This window comes from Neomonachus schauinslandi, chromosome X (genome assembly GCF_002201575.2).
Source record: "Neomonachus schauinslandi chromosome X, ASM220157v2, whole genome shotgun sequence".
Taxonomy (NCBI): domain Eukaryota; kingdom Metazoa; phylum Chordata; class Mammalia; order Carnivora; family Phocidae; genus Neomonachus; species Neomonachus schauinslandi.
In genome coordinates, this window is record NC_058419.1 from 71,314,260 (window position 1) to 71,339,750 (window position 25,491).

Here is a 25,491-nt window from a genome sequence, read left to right on the forward strand (position 1 = left end):
CAGGCTGTTTGGTTCCAAAGCACTTGCTTTCCTTGGATTTCTCCATACTCAGATCACTCGAGAAATATTACTAATTAACTATTAGAGATAAAAAGGACTATGACTTGAGTGTTCTCTCACATTGGTGATTCACATCTCACTGCCCCATCTCTTCTAATTTTGCTCCTCTCCAACACTGTTACCATGCCTAATCAAGTTGATTTTCACTTATCACTAAGAGTAATGTCACTTAGCCCTCTCCCTCAGACTTCTTAAAATAGTCATTGATGCTTTTCTGCTTAAAATTTAAATCATACACATTTTTTGTTCCTTGTGTGCTTCCTAACTTGGTTCTTTTCTTACGTCAAGTATACTTATTTTGTTCTTCTTTTCCTTTTTTTTCTACTTGTTTCTTGTTCATGCTGCTCCATATGCCTAAATAAACTCCTGCTGTTCTTTATAAGATGAGAGAGGAGTGCTTGGGTGGCTCAGTTGGTTAAGCGGCCAATTCTTGATTTCGGCTCAGGTCATGATCTCAGGGTGCTAAGATCGAGCCCCAACTTGGGCTTCTCACTCAGGAAGGAGTCTGCTTGAGGATTCTCTCTCCCTCTGCCCTTTCCCCCCACTCTGTCTCTCTCCCCCTCTCTCTAAAATAAATAAATAAATCTTTAAAAAAAAAAGATGAGACCAAAATTGTGATTTAAAGAAGGCAACTAAAATGATTATAAGAAATATTTAAGTGCATTGAATATATAAGCACTAAACCAGAAACTACGAAGGTCAAAAAAGATGAAAACTCAACTCACTCCTGTCCTGAAGACGACTGTAATTTAGTAGGAGATATAGAACAGATATACATGTAACCACAATTTATACAATCTATATGTGAGCTCCTAGGAGTAGTTTAAAGCAGTAGAAAAGTTAAGTGGAAAGACAGAGGAATTTCTGTATGGGGTGACTGGGAAGCTAAGGAGCAAGTATTATTATCCTCATTTTATAAATAAGGAAATTGAGGTACAGGAAGTGTAGTCTTGGGAGCTAAGGTTTTTCAAAGGCAAAAATCCTTAAATATTTGCAAGTGACCGCTCTATATACTACAATGAGTAAACATATATGTGTTAAAACATTAATGTAACAAAATAATTTTTAAAAATTTTTTATTCACTTGTTTGAGAGAGAGAGCACAACAGCACAAACGGGGAGAGGGGCAGAAGGAGAGGGAGAAAAAGAATCCCAAGCAGACTCGGTGCTGAGCGCAGAGCCCAACATGGGGCTCAATCTCAGGACCCCGAGATCATGACCTGAGCAGAAATCAAGAGTCAGACACTTAACCGACTGAGCCACCCAGGTGCCCTGTAACAAAATAATTTTGATATCATCTAAAGTGGGGTAAAACGAGGTTCAATCCTTAGTGCTTCCCTCCTGTTCTTCAAGATTTCCTTTAAAAATCCATCCTGAATAATCCAAGGACTAGTAAAGGTGTAATCAAAACTGATCCTGTCTGTGTTCTACAATTTCTTTTTCTTTTAATGATATTGTCCAGTTAAGAATTAGCTTCACAATTACATCTGAAGTCCATGGTCTATAAGCTAGTCCATCTAGATGAGATTTGAACGCAAATGTGGAAAATGTTGGTGCATATAATCAATCAAGTGTATGTATATAGGTATAAAAATATCTAATACATAATTACAAATGCCATTTCATTTTCCAGTAAATCAGTCTGTTGACAAATAGATTACTGATGAAACTAGCATGCAGATATATTCAGTGCTGAAAAAAATCAGTCCTGAATTAGAGGTTCAGAACTATGATTTCAGAAATGTCTCTTGCCTCAGAAATGTTTCCTTTGATCTGGCCACAATTCATAAAATAGCTGCTGAAAAGAAAAGTCTACAGTAATCTTAGTCTATACTAATAGAAATCTAATGACTGAATTAAAGGAAGGCATAATTCCACTGTACTCTGGACTGGACAAATAATCTCTAAAGTATGAGGTTCAGTTTTGTGTGCCCCATTTTAAAGGAGGAAATAAACAACTGAGGGTAGGTTCCAAGTAGGGTTTCTAGAATAATACAAATCCTGCAAATCATTCATACAAAGAAGGGATGAAAAAAACTGGGGATGTTTGGCATAAAGGTAAAATTAAGAGAAATCATAAAAGCTATCTCAAACACTAAAAGTACTGATCTGAAGAACATAGAACAGAGTTACTCTGTCAGGCTCCAGGGAACAAAATTTCTGGAAGTCCTGTGAGATCTTGTCCACCTGCCTTCATTAGGTTGAAATTTCTCATCTGTAAAATGAAGAGAATGAGTAAGACAACCTCCCAGTCCCTCCTACTCTAACAGTCCATGATTTCATTTTTACAAAGAATCAGATTTTAGCTCAACATTTTTCCCACTAGCCACTAAATTTGTCAAATAATGGAGAAAGAGCTGCCTCAGGAGAATAGTAAACTGACCATCCTTGAAGATATTCAAGCAGAATACAGAATAATCTTGCAGGAATACTCTAGAGGGGATACTTGCAGTACAGGAGAGTCACTATATAATGTATTGAGGAATGCAGCTCTAGAATCAGACTCTGAAACCTGATCTTGATTCTTAACTATGTGAAATGTAAACCTAGGCAAGTTAACCTCTGACTGTATTTCCTCATTTATAAAAATTCAGATAGCAATAGTATCCTATTGCTATTACTATCCAGAATAGTATTCTGCAGGTTATTGTGAGAATTAAATGAAATGATGCAGGTCATTATCACTGTGCCTGGCATACAATAAAAACTCAATATATGTCTGATATCATTATTGAATGGGACCAAATAATCCTCAAAGTATCTTCTAATTATAAGAACCTATGGGGTCCATAAACATACTCTGGTAATAACACCAAAGTAGATGTAAGTCTCCTGCCTTTTCTAATGCAAGAATCTCTTCATCTACTGAGATTCATTTCCTGCTACCACAAAAATGTTCCAGCCAACAGGATCTACTTTTACTGGTAAGATACCATGTGGCCTGGATGAGATGGGGGCCTGATCCATCCCAGATAAGTAAGTAGCACTAGCTGGGACACAGCAGGATTATAAAAGCTGGTGGCAGTATATAAATTAGCATAGCCATGGGTTGGACAGAAACCAAAATAAAAGACCATCAATGGCAGGGTTAGTTGCAATAACAGGACAGGGTAAACAAGCATGGTTTGTTACTGGTAGTAAATTAGCTTGCACAAATCTATAAAAATTTTAAACAAGATTTAAGATCAAATAGTCTAAAATCCAAAATTTTAAATGTAGTCAGAGAAAGCTTTAATAATGAGCCTGTTACCACACCCAGGTGGGACATAGAAGTTACTTTGACAAAGACTCCTACAAATAACTGGGTACTATGTTAAGTACTTTACACACATCTTATTAAAATTTCACAACCACCCTGTTATCACCACCTGCACTTTATACCTTTGAAAATTGAAGCTCAGAGAAGTTGAATACTTTGCCTAAGATCACATTGCTAGTAAAGTACATGAGTTGTCTAAAAGGGAGGTCTCTTAGGAATGAATTCTTACCCATTCAAGAGTCTTCACCATCTATATCCCACAGGAAAAAAAAAGTCTTATGGCTGGAGTTGGGGATCTATTGAGATGAGTAGTTGCTCCTGGGAACTCTACTGATAAAGGCCCTGAGGGGTTGGAGTGCTTTCCTAGCATCAGTCTTAGAATCATGATTATTTTGTGATCTACGTGTGTCAGGGTGGGCCACAGAGATCCTATCATAACTTAACCATAACCCTACTCTGCAATTCAATTTTTCCAGCTATGCTGGTCATTCACAGGGTAAAGCCAGTGATAGGGCTCGTGAGATACATATTACCACAGCTAGCCAGACACATGTGAAGTGAGGCATTATCAAATCTTCCTCATTTCAGAAGAATGTAAAATATCTGAGCCAAACACTGAGTTCATACTTGTGACAATAACATTCAATTCTTATTTCTAAAGAGGAGTCATTACTCATTGACTCTAAATTTATAAGAAAAATGTTGTTTCCCCAAATTATTACCAAGCAATGAGAGTATGAACCTATGGAGGAGATTAGGCCAAAGGATACTCAGGAAAGAGAAAATGCAAATTCTACTAACAGGATGTAGAAATTTTTAATAAAAAGTAAAATTGGATCAGAGGTACCTTTCTCCCCGCCAGCCCACCACAGAGCTCCCTCTCTTTACTTAAATTGTATACCACAATTTGAAAGCAGTTTTGATAACTTTTATAACAGTACTAAATTATCATAAAGTTCATTAAAAGGTCATAATTGTCTCTCAAAAATGTTAAAGTTATCTTAGAGATGGTGCTCCCCTTCAAGAAGAGAGAAATTATCTCTATGGATATTTGATAGGACAATGAAATAACTACTGAAATGAGAAAAAAGATGAAAATAATACAGATTATAATAATTTATTATATAGGATCTCAGCTGTGCTTTTAGAATCATCTAGATTAATATTAAACTATCATTGTTTCACCTGATTACATTCAGAAATTGATGTGTCCCTAAGTCTTAATGAAAATGAACATCAACTTGGTTTTATGACAGGCAGAAAATGCAGAAAAATATATTTTTAGATTTTAGGAGAAAAAGTAATTTCTAATGTTTATTTCATTAGACTGGCAACCAAAGAATAATACAGTTAAAATGGGGTCAGCATAATGATATAGAAAAAAAGGGTATGAGCAATTATTGAAAGTCTACCATGAATAGGTAATGTGCTCGAGAATTTACATGTTATTTCATCTAATCTTAGAATCATATCTGTGAGGCAAGCCTCATTGCCCCATTTTATAAATGAAGCAACTTAGGCTCCAAGATGTTAAGAAATAGTCAAGAACACATTGCCAGTGAGACCACTATACAGTGGTTACTTAGCTGCCTTCTAATTTTTAATTTGCTGCTTCCTTTCTCAAAAGGCTATTTGTATTCTTTGAAAAGATCAACAAAACTGACAAACATTAGGCTGATGAAGCAAAAAAATAAAGAAGGATCAAATTACTAAAATTGGGAATGAGAATGGGGACCTTACTAGTGACTGTACAGATATAAAAATACTATGAACAACTGTATGTATACAAATTAGACAACTTAGCTGAAATGGCCAAATCCTTAGAAAGACAAAAACATCCAAAAGTGACTGAAGAAGAAATTGAAAATCTGAATAAAAAGATATAAAAACATGTTGATGAATCTATGAAATTAGGCAATAAAAGAAATAAAAGGCATCCTGATCGGAAAAGAAGTAAAACTATCTCTGCCTACAGATGACATAATAGTATATAAAGAAAATGCTAAGGAATCCACAAAAACTACTAGAACTAATAAATGAGTTTGGCAAGTCGGGGAGCCTTGGTGGCATAGTCAGTTAAGCATCCGACTCTTGGTTTCGGCTCAGGTCATGATCTCAGGGTCCCGGGACCGAGCCCTGCATCAGGCTCCATGCTCAGCACGGAGTCTGCTTGAGAATCTCTCCCTCTGCCCCTCCCGCTCATGCTGTCTTTTAATAAAATAAATAATCTTTAAAAAAATGAATTTGGAAAGTTTACAAGATGTGAGATGAATATAAAAAATTAAAATTAGTTGCCTGTCTATACTTGTAATGAACAATTGGAAATTAAATTTAAAAAATCATTCCATTTACAATAGCATCAAAACCAAAATATAAATAATTAAAAAATGGGCAAATGACCTAAATACATTCTTTCAAAGAAGATATACAAATGGCCAAGAGATACATGGAAAGGTGCTCAATATCATTAATCATCAGGGAAATGCAAATCAAAACCACAATGAGATGTTACGTCATACCTATTAGAATGACTATTATCAAAAAGATAACAGGTAACAGGAGCTGGTGAGGATGTAGAGAAAAAGGAAGCCCTTGTGCACCGTTGTTGGAAATGTAAGTTACTATAGCCACCGTTAAAAACAATATAGAAATTCCTCAAGAAATTAAAAATAGAACTACCATGTGAGAAAGAACAAATATTGTTAAAATGTCTATACTACACAAAGCAATCTACACATTCAATGCAATCCCTACCAAAATACCAACAGCATTTTTAATTTTTATTTTTTTATTTCTTTAAAGATTTATTTAGTTGAGAGATAAATAGTGTGAGCAGTGGGGAGGGGCAGAGGGAGAATCCTCAAGCAGATTCCACACCGACCGATGCAGGGCTCGATCCCAGGACCCTGAGATCATGACCTGAGCCGAAATCAAGAGTTGGCCACCCAACTCATGGAGCCACCCAAGCACCCCCAAAAGCACTTTTTAAAGCACTGGAAGAAACAATCCTAAAATTTGTATAGAACCACAAAAGACCTTGAATAGCCAAAGCAATCTTGAAAAAGAAAAGCAAAGCTGGAGGCTTCCCAATTCCGGACTTCAAGTTATATTACAAAGCTGTAGTAATCAAAGCAGTATAGTACTGGCACAAAAATAGACAGATAGATCAGCAGAACAGAAAACCCAGAAATAAACCCACAATTAATTGTTCAATTAATCTTTGACAAAGCAGGAAAGAATATCCAGTGGGAAAAAGACAGCCTCTTCAACAAATGGTGTTGGGAAAACTGGACAACAACATGCAAAAGAATGAAACTGAACCTCTTTCTTCTATCATACAAAAAATAAATTCAAAATGGATTAAAGACCTAAATGTGAGACCTGAAACCATAAAAATCCTAGAAGGGTAACTTTTCTGATATTGGCTGTAGCAACTTTTTTTCTAGATATGTCTCCTGAGGCAAGGGAAACAAAAGCAAAAATAAATTATTACATCAAAATAAAGAGCTTCTACACAGCGAAGGAAACAATCAACAAAACTAAAAGGCAAGCTACTGAATGGGAGAAAATATTTGCAAATGACATATCCAATAAAAGGTTAGTATCCAAAATCTATAAAGGACTTCTACAACTCAATACCCCAAAATAAAAATAATCCAATTAAAAAATGGGCAGAAGACATGAACAGAGATTTTTCCAGAGAAGACACCCAAATGACCAAGAGACACAAGAAAAGATATCCATCATCACTTATCATCAGGGAAATGCAAATCAAACCTACAATGAGGTATCACTTCACACCTGTCAGAATGGCTACAATCAACAACACAAGAAACACCAGATGTTGGCAAGGATGTGGAGAAAGGGGAACCCTCTTGCAGTGCTGCTGGGAGCGCAACCTGGTGCAGCCACTCTGGAAAACAGAATGGAGGTTCCTCAAAAAGTTAAAAATGGAACTACCCTAAATCCAGCAATTGCACTACTGGTTCTTTTCCCAAAGAATACAAAAATACAAATTCAAAGGGATACACGCAGCCCTATGTTTATAGCAGCATTATTTACAATAGCCAAGATATGGAAGCAGCCCATGTGTCCACTGACTGATGACTGGATAAAGAAGATGTGGTACATATATACAATAGAATACTACTCAGCCATCAAAAAAATGAAATCTTGCCATTTGCAACAACATGGATGGAGCTAAAGAGGATAATGCCAAGTGAAATCAGTCAGTCAGAGAAAGACAAATAGCATATGATTTCACTGATATGTGGAATTTAAGAAACAAAACAAACGAGCAAAGGGAAAAAAGAGAAAGATCAAGAAACAGAAACTCTTAACTATAGAGAACAAATTGATGGTTACCAGAGGGGAGGTGGGTGGGGGGATGGGTGAAATAGGTGATGGGGATTAAGGAGGGCACTTGTGATGAGCACTGGGGTATGGAATTGTTGAATCACTATCATACACCTGAAAGTAATATAATACTGTATGTTAACCAGCTGGCATTAAGAAGTAAAAAAAAAAAAAAAAAAAAGGAAGGACCATGTGATTCAGCAATCCCACTCTGAGAATATATTTAGAGGAAATTAACTCACCATCTCGAAGAGATGTGCAACCCCCAAATTCACAGCAGCATCATTTACAATAGCCAAGACATAAAAACAACCTAAATGTCCTTCAATGGATGAATGATTAAAGAAGATGTGATGTGTGTATGTGTATAATATTATGTAGAATATAGAATATTCTATACATATAATAGAATGTTGTTATTCAGTCATGAAAAAAGGAAATCCTGCCATTAGTGACAACATGGATGAACCTGAAGGGCATTATGCTAAATGAAATAAGTCAGAGAAAGATAAATACTGTATGATCGCACTTATATGTGGAATCTAAAAAAAACCTGATCTTATAGAAAAAGAAAGTATATCAGTGGTGGCCAGGGCAAGGGGAGTGGGGGAGGGGTGAGGAATACAAACTTCCAGTTATAAGATGAATAAGTTCTGGAGACTGAATGCAGGATGGTGACTATAGTTAACAATACTGTATTGTATACTTGAAAGTTGCTAAGAGAGTCGATCTTTTTTTTTTTAAAGATTTTATTTATTTATTTGACAGAGAGATAGAGAGCACAAATAGGCAGAGAGGCAGGGAGAGGGAGAAGCAGGATCTCTGTTGAGCAGGGAGCCCGATGCGGGGCTCGATCCCAGAACCCCGGGTTCATGACCTGAGCCAAAGGCAGCCACTTAACCGACTGAGCCACCCAGGCACCCCAAGAGAGTAAATCTTTTAAGTTCTCACCACATACACCGAAAAAATGGTAACTATGTAAGGTGACATATGTGTTAACTAACCTTACTGTGGTAATTATTTTGAAATATATGTATATAAAATCATCAGTTGGACACCTAAAATTTACATAATTTTATATGTCAATTATATTGTAATGAAGCTGGAAATAACCTAGAAATAAATTTGACAAAGGAAGGGTAAAACTTATACCAAAAACTACAAAATACTGTTGAAAGAAAGTAAAGAAGATCTAAATAAATGGAAAGACATTTCATGTTCAAGACTGGAAGACTTAATATTGTTAAGATGGTAATATTTCCCAAATTGATCTATAGATTCAACATAATCCCTATCAAAATCCCAGTCAGAATCTTCATAGAAATTGACAGGTTGATCTTAAAATTCATATGGAAATCCAAGAGGCACAGCAATTTTAAAAAATAACAAAGTTAGAGAACTCACACTTCCTGGTTTAAAAACCGACTACAAAGCTAGAAATTAATCAATATAGTGTGGTGCTGGCATAAGGATAGACATATTTATCAATGGGACTGGCCTAAGGATAGACAACAGATTACTGGAGTAGAGTTGAGAGCCCAGAAATAAGCCCTCACATTTACAATCAATTGATTTTTCACAAACCTGCCAAGACAATTCAATTCAATGAGGGAAAATAAGAGTCTTTAACAATGGTGCAGGGACAAGCATATACCCACATGCAAATGAATGAAATTGGATCCCTTCTTCATACTATACAAGAATATTAACTGAAAATGGATCACAGACTTCAATGTAAGAGCTAAAACTATAAAACCCTTAGAAAACACTAGAGTAAAAATCCTTGTGAACTTGGGTTAGGCAATGGTTTCTTAGAAATGACACCTAAAGCACAAGCAACAAAAGAAAAAAGTGAATAAATTGGACATTATCAAAATTGAAACCTCTTGTGCTACAAAGGACACCATCAAGAAAGTGAAAGAAACAACCCACAGAATCGGAGACAGTATTGATATATATATGATAAGGGACTCGTACCCAGACTATATACAGAACTCTTACAACTCAACAGTAAAAAGATGAATGCTCAACTTAAAAATAGGCAAAGGATTGGCACAGACATTTCTCCAAAGGAGATATACAATTAGCCAATAAGCACATAAAAAGATGGTTAATATCATTAGCCTTTAGGGAAATGGAAATCAAAATCACAAATGAAATACCACTTCAGATTCATTGGGATGGACATAATAAAAAAGACAGATAAGTGATGGTGAAAATGTGGGGGGAAAAATTGGAACACTTATATGTTCCTTGTGGGAATGTAAAATGCTGCAGTCACTTTGGAAAACAGTCTAGCAGCTCCTCCAAAAGTTAAACATAGAGTTAGCATATGACCCAGAAATTCCACTCCTAGGTATATACTCAAAAGAACTGAAAACAAATGTCCACACAAAAACATGTACACAAATGTTCATAGCAGCATTATTTATAATAGCCCAAAGTGGAAACAACTCAAAAACATCCACCCACTCATGAATGGATAAACAAAATATAGAATCCATGGAATAGAATATTCTTTCACCACAAAAATAAAATACTGATTCATGCTACAACACGGATGAACCTTGAAAATATTATGCTAAGTGAGAAAGACAATACAAAACCACACATTATATGATTTCCATTTATATGAAATGTCCAGAATAGTCTGATCTATAGAGACAGAAAGTAGATTAATGGTTTTGGGGGGTTGGAGGGGAAGATTAGAGGGAAATGGGGAGTGATTAGTTATAGATTTGGGACTTTTTTGTCTCTAAAATTGATTTTGATGATGACTGCAGAATTCTGTGAATATAGTAAAAACCAATGTACACTTTAAATGGGTGAAGTGTATGGTATGTGAATTATTTAAGAAAACTGTTGCTGAAAATAAAAGCAGTGATGCTATTTTATAAAAGCATCCAGCTCCCTGCTCTGTGGAGAGCTTGCTTCTCCCTCTCCCTCTGCTTGTCGCTCCCCTAGCTTGCACTCTCTCTCTCAAATAAATAAATAAAATCTTTTAAAAAAAATACATCCTTCTGAACTGGCTTCAGTTTGGTTGTGTAGCCTGTAAAAGTTAAAAACTCTTGACCTGCAATGGCAACAATTAAAAATCCTCTTCTGCCTTTCTCAAGAGGGTGAAATATACACAAAAATATTTGGGTGGGAGTGTTAGAAACCTATTTATCTTGTTCTTAAAAATAAAGTTATTTCCAAAATACACTGCTTAATGGAGCGCCTGGGTGGCTCAGTCAGTTGAGCATCTGACTCATGATTTCAGCTAAGGTCATGATCTCAGGGTGGGGAGATGGAGCCCTGCATGGGGCGCTATGCTCAGCAGGAGGTCTGCTTGAGATTCTCTCCCTCTGCCCCCCCAGTCTCCTGTACCCTCTCTCTCTAAAATAAATAAGTCTTTAAAAAAAATAAAATAAAATACATTGCTTAAGGTCTTAATTTTTAAAATCTGTTTCACTGTATCTTGAATTGTACAATACGTTGCAAGATGGTCTAAAATCCTAGTTCTAGATGTCATAGTTAATCCAAGTTTTGAAATGACTCTTCCAAATTATCTAGGTCCTAAATCTATTCATTCAAATATTTATTGTACTTGTTTCTATAACACAAAGGCCCAGATATTACCAGCTAATAAAATACAACATTTGAATAAATGTTCCCATGAAATAATTTACTATAATCTTGCTACAACACAAAAGATATTTGCTAACTGGCTCCAAGGGAGAATAAAAAATTAGTTGAATAATTCATTTCAAATATAAGAGCTGTTTAGTATTGAAGTACTTTTAAAATTAAATTTTAGTTTTCTCCATTATTCAGAAACACATTAGTTGTAAATGGTTCCATTTCAGGAAATTTTCTTGGTTCTCTCTCTCTCTGGGTAGTTACTAAAAAGGAAAATGCAAGTTTTCAGAAAAAAGTTAAAGTAATGAATATTGCCAAACTATTAGTCATTTATGTGTTCCAGTACTGATATATAAATCAAACAAAACCAAGAGGTTTAAAATTGAAAACTTTCCAAATTAAAGACTTCTTTCCATTTTCATTTCCCAAACTAAAGAATTCCAAGTTCTTACCAATCTCATTCAAGCTCCAACTCTCTCAGCATTCTGGTGGGTACAGCTACACAGAATCTAATAAAATTCCAGGCCACAGTCACTGAATAAATGAGCAAAGCTAAACAAATGGCATTCCTTATCAAATAAACACTAACATGATTGAGCATACAGCATTTCAATCAGTCAACATCTGCTCTATAATCGTATTTCCTATGTTATAAATGTAGGGTAAATGAACAATTCATTTTTATGGATTTACTGCCTCATGCTGCCTCCTCACTGTATTTCAATTCTAGTTAGAGGAACCTGAACAAGAAAGTATATATTAAATGCAGGAAAACCTTTATTATAACCTCTCAGGAATGAATTATCCACATTGTCCAGCTAGTTAAAGGCTTATTACCTTATAAACAAACCATTTTTAATTTAATCTGATGGATAAGAATGTAACACAATACTCGCTGCTTATTTTCATAAATAGAATATGGTGATCAGAATTTAATCGTTTTTTGATGAATTTGGGTCATTATTATGAACATCAATTACTGTACTAAATTATAACACAGTGATGCCCTCAAGGCCTATTTAAGCAATATAGGGTTATTAGTCCCACACTGCTGAGTCCTTGGCCTGTTTTTTTGGGTTTTTTTTCAGTCTTGTTCCTTATAGTCAGCTGTCCCTCCCTCCCATCTTCTATGAGCCTTTCTAACATTTCTAAATTGCCTCTCCACAGCTGTTGGCTGGGAAATCCGATAATCATGACTTAAGCATAATGATGAGTAAATAAATTATGAGTGAGGATTTGAGGAGCTTACCCTATAAAGTGCATGAGCTTAAGTGCATGGATTTTGTGACACATACTTTATCTTCACAAAGCCTTTTTTCTTCATCCTAGTTCTTAGGGGAAGTTACTAGACCACTGAATTCCAGCTCTATGATACCATATTTGATAAACCCTCCCTTTACCATTAGAACAATTTATGATCTGGCACAAAATCCTTAGGCAATTAAAACAAGGTTTGATTAAGACAAATGTACTTCTTCTGCAACTGAACATAAAAAGTATAGTCTTTCTAAAAACTTGAACACTTAAGATACCTAAGAAATAAATTACATAGAGATTTAATACTTTGAAGCATGACTTAGAAACCTGAAAATTCATATAAAATGAAGTATATAAATAGGAGGACAAATTCAATTCAATTCAATCAGCATATGTTTATTGAGCACGTAGTATGTTCAAGGCATTACACTAGACACTACAAGGGATATAAAAATGAGTAGTACAGTCCGTGCTTTAAGAACTTACTATCTAGTACACAAGATTAGATACAAATGACTAAGATAAAAGACAAAGAAAGGTAAAGGATGTAAGAAATGCATAAACAAGATATAATGGGAGTTCAAAGAAATGAGAGATTAAATTTAGTTTGGGGAGAAGGATCAGAAAATAACAAGACGTTCCATGGAATAAATGGCATTCATGACGAGCCTTACAGGTTGGATGGGTTTTTAAGAGAAGAGAGTAGGAGGAAGAGGCAACAGTAGTAGGCATCTCAGGCTGAGGAAACTACAGTCATTCATCCACAAATATTTACTGAGTGTTTTTTATGTGTCACTACTGTAGTTACTAGGGATAGAACAGTGAACACAACAAAAATTCCTGCTTTCATGGAGCTGATATTATGGAGGTGGGGGTGAGGAGAGAGTGAGAGGGGAGAATGAGAATAAACAAAAATACTAATAGTAATAACCATAATAACAGCTAACACATTAGAGCACTTTGTCAGGCACTGTTTTAAGTACTTTACATATAAAATCTTTTCATCCTCAAAACATCTCTATGAAGATTACTATTACCCCTATTTTACAGATAGAAAACTGACACAGAGGTTAAATAAACTACACACAATGAGAAATGGAACCACAGTTCAAACCTGGGGTGTCCATGCTATAGATTCTGTGATCTTAACCATTATGTTATACCATATAAGCATGATCTATAACATGTTAGATGTCAATTTAGACACAATATTCAAGGAGCAGTAAGCCAATTTACTTAGAATATGTAAGGGAATAATAAAGGACAGAGCTAAAGAAATAGGTTAGGCTCATACTATGGAGGGCCTTGAATGCAAGACAGAGGAGTCTTCCTGCTGATTTAAGTGCAATTGGAAGTCATCAAAGATGGTCATATGATTAGAGCCTCACTTTATAAAGGATGAACTGGAGTGAGGAAAAAGGCTAGGAGAGGGGATCAGATTTACGACTGAATATTTATTAAGACTATTGACATAGCCCAGGTGAAAAGTAATTAAGGAATATAATGTAAAGTAACAGGTAACATAATGATTTATAGGAGTTCCAAGAACAAGGGATAAAACACACACACACACACTGAAGTTGTTGAAAACCACTGTCTTCCAGTTCAGACCAAAACCTTGGAGCCATTTTTGATTCCTGTTTCCTCTCACATCCCACATCCATTCAAAAGCAAATCCAGAATCCAACAATTTTTCACCACTTTCACTACCACTATCCATATCCAAGCCACCATCAATTCTCTCCTGGATTAATGCAATAGTCTCTTTACTTAGTCCCTGTTTCTACACTTGCCCCACTACAGTTTAGTCCCAACCCAGCAGCCAGAGCTTTCCTACTAATAAAAAAGTCAAATCAGGCTGCTCCTTTTCTCAAAACTCTCCAATGGCTTCCCATTTCACTTATGGTAAAAAAGCCAAAGTCCCTACAATGGCCTACAAAGCCCTACCAGATCTGGTCCTCTCCCCTCACCTTCTTTGACCACACCTCTTACGACTCTGTTTTATTCACTCTGCTTCATCACACTGCCACTTTGCTATTTCCGGAACTCTTATATTCTCCATCTCAAGGCCTTTCACTTGCTAATCCTTCTGCCTGGAATGTTCCATTTGTGCGTTCCCATATCTGGCCCTTTCATGACCTCCTTCAAATCTCTGCTTAAATGTCACCTTCTCAGTTAGCTTTCTTGGAGTATACCATTTCAAATTGTGCACACATACACACTCTGTCCCAATCTTTCCCTATCCAACTTCCCTAATTTTTCTCTGTATAACTTTCATTATCTGACATTCTATATATTTTATTTATCTGCTTGTGTGTCTTCCTCCACTAGAATATCAGCTTCATGATGGCCAACATTTTTGTCTGTTGTGTTCACTGCTTATTCCTTGGTGCCTTAAACAGTACTGGGCATATGACAGTTCTCAGTATTTGTTGAATGAATGAATGAATGAATTCAGGAAAAACAAAGTGAAAGAAACAAGGGACACAGCAGATTTAGAATTTATATCACAGGGCAACTGATGTAATGGATTGAGCAAGGAAGGAAAAATGATCAAAAGGTCTCCATGGTGCCCAGACTCCAGGGATGGCGGTAGCATTATCAGAGATAAAATAGGGGAAACTGATTGGAGAGGGAAAATTGATTCATTGTTAAGATATGATGTCATATGATATAGGGGCATTAATGAGAGTCAAGCAATGCAAGACTAGAGCTTAAGAAAGAGGTCAATGCTAAAGATACAGATTTGGGGGTTATTAATATAGAGACAATAGTGTTTAAGCAGATAGAACAGAAGCTTGGCAAGGGCTACATTTAGGAGGTTCAAAGCAAAAAATCAGTCAGGGAGGAAGAAAGAGAACCAAAATAATGCCATGTCATCAAGCCAAGAATGAAGAGAGTTTCAAGAAAGTGATGGTAAATTAGTATTAAATATTGCAAGAGAGGTCAAGAGGGTTCTTAGAACAGGTAAGTTGATTTGGCAGTTAGGAAGCCATTAGTGACCTTTAAGAAGTGGTGTTTCATTGAAGTGGCAAGGGTAGAAGCCAAATTCTAAAGCATTTAAGAAATGTACAATTCTTTTAGTAAGCTTAATAGAATAAAAATGCTCATACTCTCTTGCCTAATAATCCCACTCTTTGGAATTTATCTCAAAAAATGGTTCAACAAAAGAATAGTAAACAAATACATGAACACAAGAAGATATACATTTCTTTGTTGTCAGTCATAATAAAAAATTATAAACTACTTGAAATATCCAACTATAGGAAAATAGTAATTTATGATATATTAAATCAATAAAATACTTGTTAAATATTATAAAGGATATGAAGAAAAACAGGAAATGTTTGATACGTTAAATAGAAAAAATCAAAATATAAATTTAAAGTATACACCATTTATCTCTTTGACATTTAATTATGGAGCTCTTCCTAATATTTTAGGCACATACTAGCATACTAGATATACAGTGGCAGATAAAACAGGTCTTCTACCCTCATAAGACTTAATAGTCTCTGATCAAAACTGAACAAATGGGGTACCTGGGTGGCTCAGTTGGTTGAGCATTGGACTGTTGATTTCGGCTCAGGTCCTGATCTCAGTTGGAATTGTGAGACTGAGCCCTGCATCTGGCTCTGTGCTCAGTGGGGAGTCTGCTGGAGAGTCTCTCTCCCCCTTTGCCCCCCACCCCCACTTGCTCACTTGTGCATGCACACACTCTCTCTAAAATAAATAAATCTTTTAAAAAACCTGAAAAATATATATATACAACAGAGAAAAGTATACCCTCAAATAACAAATGCTGTATGTTATGATGGCAGGATTACAGCTCTTTTCTCTCCAGTATGTTTCAAGAAAAATAGCTATTTCCAATAAAGAGGAAAGTAAATATTTATAGCAATGAAAAGAAGAAGAGTGTTGAGAGGGTAGCTTGAGGGGGAAGCAGGGTTTGAGGAAATGTTTTTTAGAAGAGGAAACTTGAGCATGTGCCAAGACAAAGGAAATAGCAGAGAGGCAGAGACTGAAAATCCACACATCTTTCTTACAGCAACAGCTAATTTAACATACCCATTCTGAGAGCTCTTCAAATTCCTTGGAGAATAGACTTTGAATAGCCTAGAATAGCTGTCCTAGGGCTGACATTTAAATGTGTCTCTTGTGAACACTAATAAAGATCCCATCCTCCACCTTAAAAAAAAAAGCTTGATTCAGATAATAAATTTCATAGTAAAACTACCAAAGAGAAAATAGTTACTGAACATTATTAGCTCTCATGAATTGCCTCAGACTACAGAATGTATTCACCCCACTTCACAAACTTTACCTCTAAATTATTTTTTTGAATAGATTAAAATTTTGCTGGGTGTGGGGTGTATTTTCATTATCATTTAAAAGGAAGATAATTTAAGGAAAGTGCGACATAGCACATCTAACACACTGAGACTTCTTAGTTCTTTAACCTCCTCATCTCCAATGACTTTCTCTTCCATTCCATGTCAGCCACCCACGCCCCACACCTTGGAAATTATTATCACCCTTTACCATTCCATCTCCAAAATCACTAATTCAGACGTGACATTCTCTGACCACAACCTTCAAGGTTGCTGGTTCAACTACTCCCACTATCACCATTTTTTTTCAACTCATTAAGATCTCCAGTTCACTGACCCTTCTTCCTCCTCTATTTTCTCCCTCTTCATAAGAATTTTCTTCACTTCCTTCCTTATCCAGCTTAGGTTCCATAGTGCATCACTTCAGTAACACTGTTGCCAAAACCACAAATTTCTTGCCTCATTTTGATGTTGTTGTTGATGAGAATGATGACATTTCTGTACTCATATAGCCAATGTCCAACCACTGAGCATTCCTACTATCCACTTTCTTTGCACCAGTATCTAGTAGCTAATTACGGGACAAAGACACACAATAGGCAAATGGGTTTCAATATATAAAACCAAAGTCATGACCTACATCGGGGCCCTGAACACTGCTCACCAATCTTGCTGTGTTTCTCTCGTCAATATATCATTTTCCACTTTCTAGCATAGCTTTTTCATATTTTCTCCACTCTCCTCAAACCTCCAGAACACTAACCCCCTACTCTATCCCTTTTTTGAAAATGACCTTGCCTTTTACTTCCTAAAAGAAACAGACCGTTAGCTCCTTAAGGGTGGCACATAGCAAGTACTAAAATACATGATAAATGGGGGAAAAGGATAAAAACAAGAAAAGAAGAAAAACTGGGCCATGATAACCTTAAACAAAGCACTGCTTAGAGAAAAGTTTTCTCGTCTTAAAAAAAGAGGTAGGTACATAACATAATCTAAGTGTCCCCCAGCTCTAAATGCTATGGTAATAAAATTTAGGTTGACATGTCAGGACCTATGAATGCAACATGTCCAGGAAAAGATTTTCTTAAAAGTGTACAAACAGGAGCCAGGAAATACCATCTGATGGTTGTCTTCCCAATTGGGGGAGGTGCTATAACTCACTGTTCAATAAATATTTACTGAGTTTCTTCTGTGTGTTAGGATTTATGGGGGAGAATAAAGGCTATATGAAGACCTGGTCTTTGCCTTCATGGAACTTTCAATCTACTAAGGGAAAAAAGATTTTAAACAAATATCTCTAATAGGTGACAAGTGCAACTCCTTAAAAAGACTACTGATTAATGACCTAGCAATTCTTACTGCATCCCAATCAACTGTGAAGAACTCTAATGGCTGTCAATAAAACTGTCACCTCCCTAAAATACGATTTAAGGCACATGTTTCTTATAAGCCCTGAGACTTTTCAAAGCTACAGATAGAAGTGGGTGAGCAGAGAATTGTGGAGTTAGTCCTGATTTATTAAAACATCTTTCAAATTTCAAGACACTCTACTTTTAAAATGTTTTTCAATGGAAGAAACACCTTGGAAACATTACTAAACATATTACCTGTACAAATTTTATGGTCAGTGGAATGATCCTGAATGTTATCAGCTTACTGGAAAAAGAAAAGGGAGGAGAAAAGAAAAATTGGTGCTGACATATCCATGCCTAGGGTTCTTAACTTGACCATGCATTAGAATCACCTAGGGAATTTTAAAAAGCAAATAATGAATCATGGAACACTACATCAAAAACTAATGATGTAATGTATGGTGATTAACATAATAAAATAAAAATTAAAAAAAATAAATAAAAACACATGTTCTTTTTCCCGCCCCACCCCCAGGCCTACTCAAACTCTTTGGGTTCAGGCCCAGAAATCTGCCTCTTTAAAACTCCTCAGGTGATTCTGATGTACGATCCTATTTGAAAACCAAAGTTAAATCATTTAGATGGGTCATTTCCCACAACCCCCCGCCCAAATTTATATATTACACGATAGCAAAAGAAATTATTGATTTACTGCCAAAAATAGATTTCTCAAGACTAACAGTTTATTTTTAATAAAATTAACTATACAATAGAGTTGTATTCTAAGAGCTTTATGCACACTTTATAATCCATCAGTGTCCCTTGCATGACTGCATATACTACATTTATGTCCATTTTATAGGACTTGGACCATAATTTTTAAGTACTTGAAATGATTAGAGATCTATAGTTCCTATATCTTTCCCTTTATGCCACATTGTCAATTATAGCTATGATTTATTTGACGCTGAGTCTTTGGTCAGGAACACAACCTCTCAATTATAATATTGTTCCTGTGGGAAAATATGACCATTTCATGACACTATTTGCAGGGACACCACAGTGGTGAAAATCAGAGCCAGCCTGTAACAATTTAGCTCACTTTTCATAAAAGGTATGTTCCTGAAAAGTGGTACAAACTGAATTTCTATAAGTCAAGTCATTTAAAATCTACGAAGGACCCGCTTAACATAAAAGGAATGCTTTTAGTAAAGGAAGAAATACTTTTAGAAAAATAAAACTCATTTATATTGTATTCTGAAGTTTTCAACTTAATACATGGAGACATATTAAAACAGGGCACACTAATATTTAAGTAGGAGCTAGTCTAGGTTACAGTGCGAATGGTACTTTTCTTGAATATTAAACTGCAGATCTTATACTTTGGAGCCAAACACAATAATCACTGAATCTCCAGTCCAAGGTGGTTATCTTTTGTAGTGCTGTGCATTAATCTGGCAAAGAATGTGGATGGCAAGTCTGTTTCTTTGCACTCTAAGATTTAAAAGGATCAGAGTACAGACAAATGTTCACGCAATGTTCCTGTGAGTGAAAAACGCAGGTATGAGGATCCTCCTTTTTCAGAATGGAAAATGCAGGCAGAGGTTGATCTGTGCAGCTTAAATGGTGAGGATTTCCGAAATGTAGCTAGGTAAACTAAATACTGGAACCCTCTGAATGACCAAGAGTCATTGGCTCTAAAGAAGAATGCTGCTCAAAATAGCCATTTCATAGGATAAAAGAGGAAGAGATTAAACCAGAAAAGGCATGCAAAAGTGCGTTGTAAACTTTTAAGTACTATGCAAATGTAGGAAGATAAGTTCTCAGTTGAGAGTGAGGATGCGGGCAGTGGTGTTGGGGATTTGAGAAGAGAGAAAGTATGAAAAAGGTCTAGAAACGGTAGGAAATGGACTGGGAGGGCAGCATTAAGAGTCTAACTTGAGTTCCGTGGTGGTCATGAATTGAAAGTGAGGCCAGGCAGTGCGGTCATATGTTTTTTTCCAGCCTCTTTCAGTACATAGGTACAAGCACCAAGTAGACAGAAAATTACCAGGACTGTAATTTTGCCAAGTGAATAAAAGTAAGTGAGAGGAGGCAAGGGGGTTAAGGGCATATGTATGTCAGGGGCCTGAATTAGAGTGGTGGCAGTAGAAATAAAAAAAAAAAGGATAAGACTGAGATTCTCTGAAGATCAGATTGGTAGGATTTAGCTAAGGTGCATGCATTAAAGGCTCAAAAATGCCTCAACATAGGTATCAGACAATAGCATGTGAACACTTGTTGCACACAAAATACTGCACAGGTGGGATTTTAGAGGTCAGCTGTAGTCCTAGATTTCCTCAAGCAGGGCTGAGCCACCTGAAATGTGCAGACAAGGCAAAATATCCAGCAAATACCTGGCAAATAGCTAAGGAAATAGAAGAGGAAGGCAAAGGTCGTTTTGCCTGAATTGGCAATAGATTTGTTGGTGGACAAAGTCAGTGGACAATGGAGTAGATTATCACCTAAGTGATAGTGAGGTGGAGAGGCCGACAGGCTCCTAGAACAGGATTAATAATGAAGAATGGACAAATGGGACAGGGGAACAAGTATTTTGTTGTACATGATTAGGTCTATCCCTCCCTTACCTTTTGTAACATAATTTAAATCACAAAGTACAATATATATTCTAATGATGTAAATAATGGTGGGGAAACTTCTTAAGATGTCCTGCATGCACATACACACAACTAGAATGAATTCAGACCCATGGGGAAAATAATGTGGTTAAAATCCTTCAAATTTACCCAAAAGCAATCACTAATGGTAGATAATAAGGAAATGATGCAGAACAGAAGAGAGACAAAACTGGGGGGTCTGAAGACCTGGCTTCTAGTACAAGTTGAGTAATCTGAGCTTCACTTTCATTATCTGTAAAAGAAAGAAATGACACCCCTCCTACATAATCATAAGGTCTGTGCATAGGAATATAAGATTGCTGAGGGCAAGGACCTTCACTGTCCTGTTAGCTAATGTATCTCTAGCACTTAGCCTGGCAAATAGCAGGACCTTATGAATATTTAGGTGATTGAGTACAGGAAAGTTCTTTTATATCCAAGAATGCTACACAAATATCAAGTGTGGACTTTTCTTTAATTCATATAAGGGCGCCTGGGTGGCTCAGTCGTTGGGCATCTGCCTTCGGCTTGGGTCATGATCCCAGGGTCCTGGGATCGAGCCCTGCGTTGGGCTCCCCGCTCAGCGGGGAGCCTGCTTCTCCCTCTCCCACTTCCCCTGCTTGTGTTCCCTCTCTCGCTGTGTCTCTGTCAAATAAATAAATAAAATCTTTAAAAAATAATAGTAATTCATACAAATGAAAGCTGATTCTATGATTATAGCAACATAAAATTTTCTAACATGTTGATACATATCTTTAAGTACTATCTCTTATTTCTTTCTTAGGAGATAGTTATGGATTGGCAGTAGCTCAATAGGACAGTTGGAGAGTTTAAGTGTTAATTCTAAGGTTATTTCCTGGACTAACTTCATGGAAGTCAGAGGCAAAAGGTCAAAGACAGGAATGATGAACTTTTTGAATAGTGAAGCTACTTCCTATTGGTAATATTTAAGTTGGAAGCCTGCTAAAAAAAAGGCACGATAAAGGATTATGTAGTCACATATGAAATATGCTGAGAAGTTTAAAATCTTATTCTTTGGCTGCACCAAAAACATGTTCCTCCTGTCCCTAATGATCCCTTTACCTCTTCTACTTGCCTCTTACCCCAGTCAATACTATGGATTATAATTTCTGTCTTCTCTGGGTCATTAATCTTTTATATTTATTGTCATATGTCTTATTTTTATATTTAATTTAAATAATTTTTTGTTGTTGTTTATTTGGCTTTATTTTCACAGTGACAGCTGGTTTTCTGTTGGGTCTGCTATGGGTTTTTCCCCTAATTATTGTGGTAAAACACATACAGTAAAAAATTGCTATTTTAACTATTTTTCCATTTTATTTAAATTTTATTTTTTTATTATGTTATGTTAGTGACCATACAGTACATCATTAGTTTTTGATGTAGTTTGTGATGTAGTAATGTAGTTGTATTTGCGTATAACACCCAGTGCTCATTGCAGCATGTGCCCTCCTTAATACCCATCACCGGGCTAACCAATCCCCCCACCCCCCTCCCCTCTAAAACCCTCAGTTTGTTTCTCAGAGTCCATAGTCTCTCATGGTTCATCTCCCACTCTGATTTCCCTCCCTTCAGTTTTCCCTTCCTTCCCCTAATGTCCTCAGTGCTATTCCTTATGTTCCATACATGAGTGAAACCAAATGATAATTGTCTTTCTCTGTTTGACTTATTTCACTTAGCGTAATCTCCTCCAGTTCCATCCATGTCGATGCAAATGATGGGTATTCATCATTTCTGATGGCTGAGTAATATTCCATTGTATATATGAACCACATCTTCTTTATCCATTCATCTGTTGAAGGACATCTTCCACAGTTTGGCTATTGTGGACATTTCTGTTTTGAACATTGGGGTGCAGGTGCCCCTTCTTTTCACTCCATCTGTATCTTTGGGGTAAACACCCAGTAGTGCAATTGCTGGGTCATAGGGTAGCTCTATTTTTAACTTTTTGAGAAACCTCCATACTGTTTTCCAGAGTGGCTGCACCAGCTTGCATTCCCACCAACAGTGTAAGAGGGTTCCCCTTTCTCCACATCCTCATTTGTTGTTTCCTGCCTTGTTAACTTTTGCCATTCTAACTGGTGTGAGGTGGTATCTCAGTGTGGTTTTGATTTGTATTTCCCTGATGGCTAATGATGTTGAACATTTTTTCATGTGTTGGCCATTTTAATATTTTTTCTTTTTTATATTTTTACTGTATATATTAACACTTCAAATTCTTTGATGAATGAATAGACTTCATTAAGATTACAATATATTAAGCATGCCAGTTTCTCACTTCTTCCTGTCTTCTCCCTCTTTATCTAGCATATTCAATGGCCTACCATTATTACCACTTCCTCAATGTCCTTGCCACTCTCTCTGTCAGTAAACTAGTTTGGCAAATCCTTGATCCTGGATAAATCCAACCATTTACTTGCTCTTAATTTGCATCTGAACAGCTGAATGTTCCTAGAGAAAATCCCACAGTCTTGCTCAGAGGTTGCACTTAAATTCATGATCACAGACATCAAACAAGTACTAAATGCTGCCTGTTTGAAATCTACTCCTTTTCTCTATTAACTTTTTGTTTCAAGACTATTAGTTTTTTTCTCTTCTCAAACCTCTCCCTCACTCTTCTCTGCCCTCTACCCTGATGATCTTGCCCCAAACTTCATTGAGAAGGGTACCATCAGAAGTGGGCACTCCCTTCTTCTCACCCCCAAATCTGTCATCTGATCTCCATCCACACACATTTTTCTCCTTTTCTATTACAGTAGATGAACTTCTCTTCTCCCTCTCAAAGGTCAAACCTTCCACTTGTACTGTGTATCCCATTTCTCTCCCTGTGATGAGCTGAGAACAAAGCACAAGCTGACACCCTGCAACCCCTACCCCAATCCCAGGTGGAATATGTGACATTCTCAGGCACTCCTGGCTGCCCTAAAGCTAAAGGAAGGAAAAACAAATGGTTAACTTCTAGAGGTTACAGTCCTGCAGGACTTGAGTCTCCCTCAGTTTACAAATGTCTTAGTGATTTACAAGAAAAAAACATTCTTATCAACAACCTAACTTCCAGAAGGAAACTTCCAACTATCTTAATGTTAATGCTTGGCTAGAGGGAAAAACCACCTTAGCCTGATAATAGCAAGGCCTCCACTATCCCTAGGGTTTTCTTTAGCATATGAAAGTCCTTTTGGACACCTCCCTTTTTCCTTACCTCCCCCAACTCCCAAGTATACAATCAGCCATTCCTCACAACTCCAGTGCAGCAGCTCTTTCTGCCCACGGGTCCTGTCTCCATGCTTTAATAAAAGCACCTTTTTGCCCCAAAGACAGCTCACGAATTCTTTCTTGGCCATCAGTTCTGGACCTCACCAACATTCAGAAACCATCACCTGTACCACCTTTCCAAGACTTTGCCTCTTTGGTTTTCGTGCATCATCAATCTCTCCTCTATAGCTTATTCTCAGGCATTTACATAAAAAATCCAAACTCCTTGTCCCCACCAAACTCCCACTCACACTAGGCTCTAATCACACTGGCATCCTCTTGTACTTCGAACATGCCAAACTCTTTCCTATTTCAGGACTTTACAGTTAGAATAGAATCCAAACTCTGCTGCTAACTATTGCTAGGAAGATACGGATCCTCTTGACTTTACAACCTCATCTTGCATAACTTTCTACCTAACTCACTATTTCCCAGTCACACTGCTCTTTTTTCAGTTCTCTCAGCATTCCAAGATCTTCCTTGCTTCACAATCTCCACACAAGCTTTCTCATTACTTGATATGGGACACACCACCCCCCCATCCTCTTCTCATAATGTCTCAGTATCAGTGCTCTCTCCTTAGCAAGGCCTTCTCTGTTCATTCTAATTAAAGCAAGCTCTCCCTTGTTATTCTCTCACAGCACACTCCAGAGCCCTCTGTAAACACATATTTACTTATATATTGGGTATGTCTGTCATTAGACATAACTTACGTCAGGGCTAGGACACTATCTGTTTTGTTTACTGCCAAATGCATCTAATACATAATACTTTACATAAACGAAATAATATCCTTGGAAGGAATATATGAACAAACATCTATCATTTCCTTTTGATTTTCCCAATATCCTATGATATAAGCAAGATGTTATTGATGGGATTTTGGAATATAGTTGAGGTTCGGTGGGGTGGGGTCCGGAGCTGATGACCAAGAAAGAATTCTTGAGACATCTTTGGTGCAAAATGGTGGTTTATTAAAGCACAGGGACAGGACCCGTGGGCAGAAAGAGCTGCTGCACAGGGGTTGTGAGGGCTGGCTGATTATATACTTGGGAGTTGGGGGAGGTAAGGAAAAGAAAGGTTTCAAAAGGATTTTCATGTGCTAAAGCGGACCTACAAAAATACCTGAGGCCTGGGGTGCCTGGGTGGCTCAGTTGGTTAAGTGACTGCTTTCGGCTCAGGTCACGATCCTGGAGTCCCTGGATCGAGTCCCGCATCGGGCTCCCTGCTCGGCAGGGAGCCTGCGTCTCCCTCTGACCCTCCCCCATCTCATGTGCTCTCTCTCATTCTCTCTGTCTCAAATAAATAAAATCTTTAAAAAAAAA

General features: G+C 36.8%; 1 protein-coding gene across 10 annotated transcripts in view; it reads right to left on the reverse strand.

The window, feature by feature from the left end:
* Positions 1-25,491, reverse strand: part of EDA (ectodysplasin A) — a 413,437-nt gene that overhangs the window by 332,527 nt on the left and 55,419 nt on the right. For 3 of the 10 annotated variants that reach the window (XM_021680189.1, XM_021680179.1, XM_021680162.1), the window contains exon 3: positions 3,581-3,594. The exons of the other annotated variants lie outside the window; for them this stretch is intronic. In XM_021680189.1, the coding sequence (XP_021535864.1) occupies positions 3,581-3,594 (14 nt within the window). The remainder of the gene's footprint in view (positions 1-3,580; positions 3,595-25,491) is intronic. 10 annotated transcript variants of the gene reach the window in all.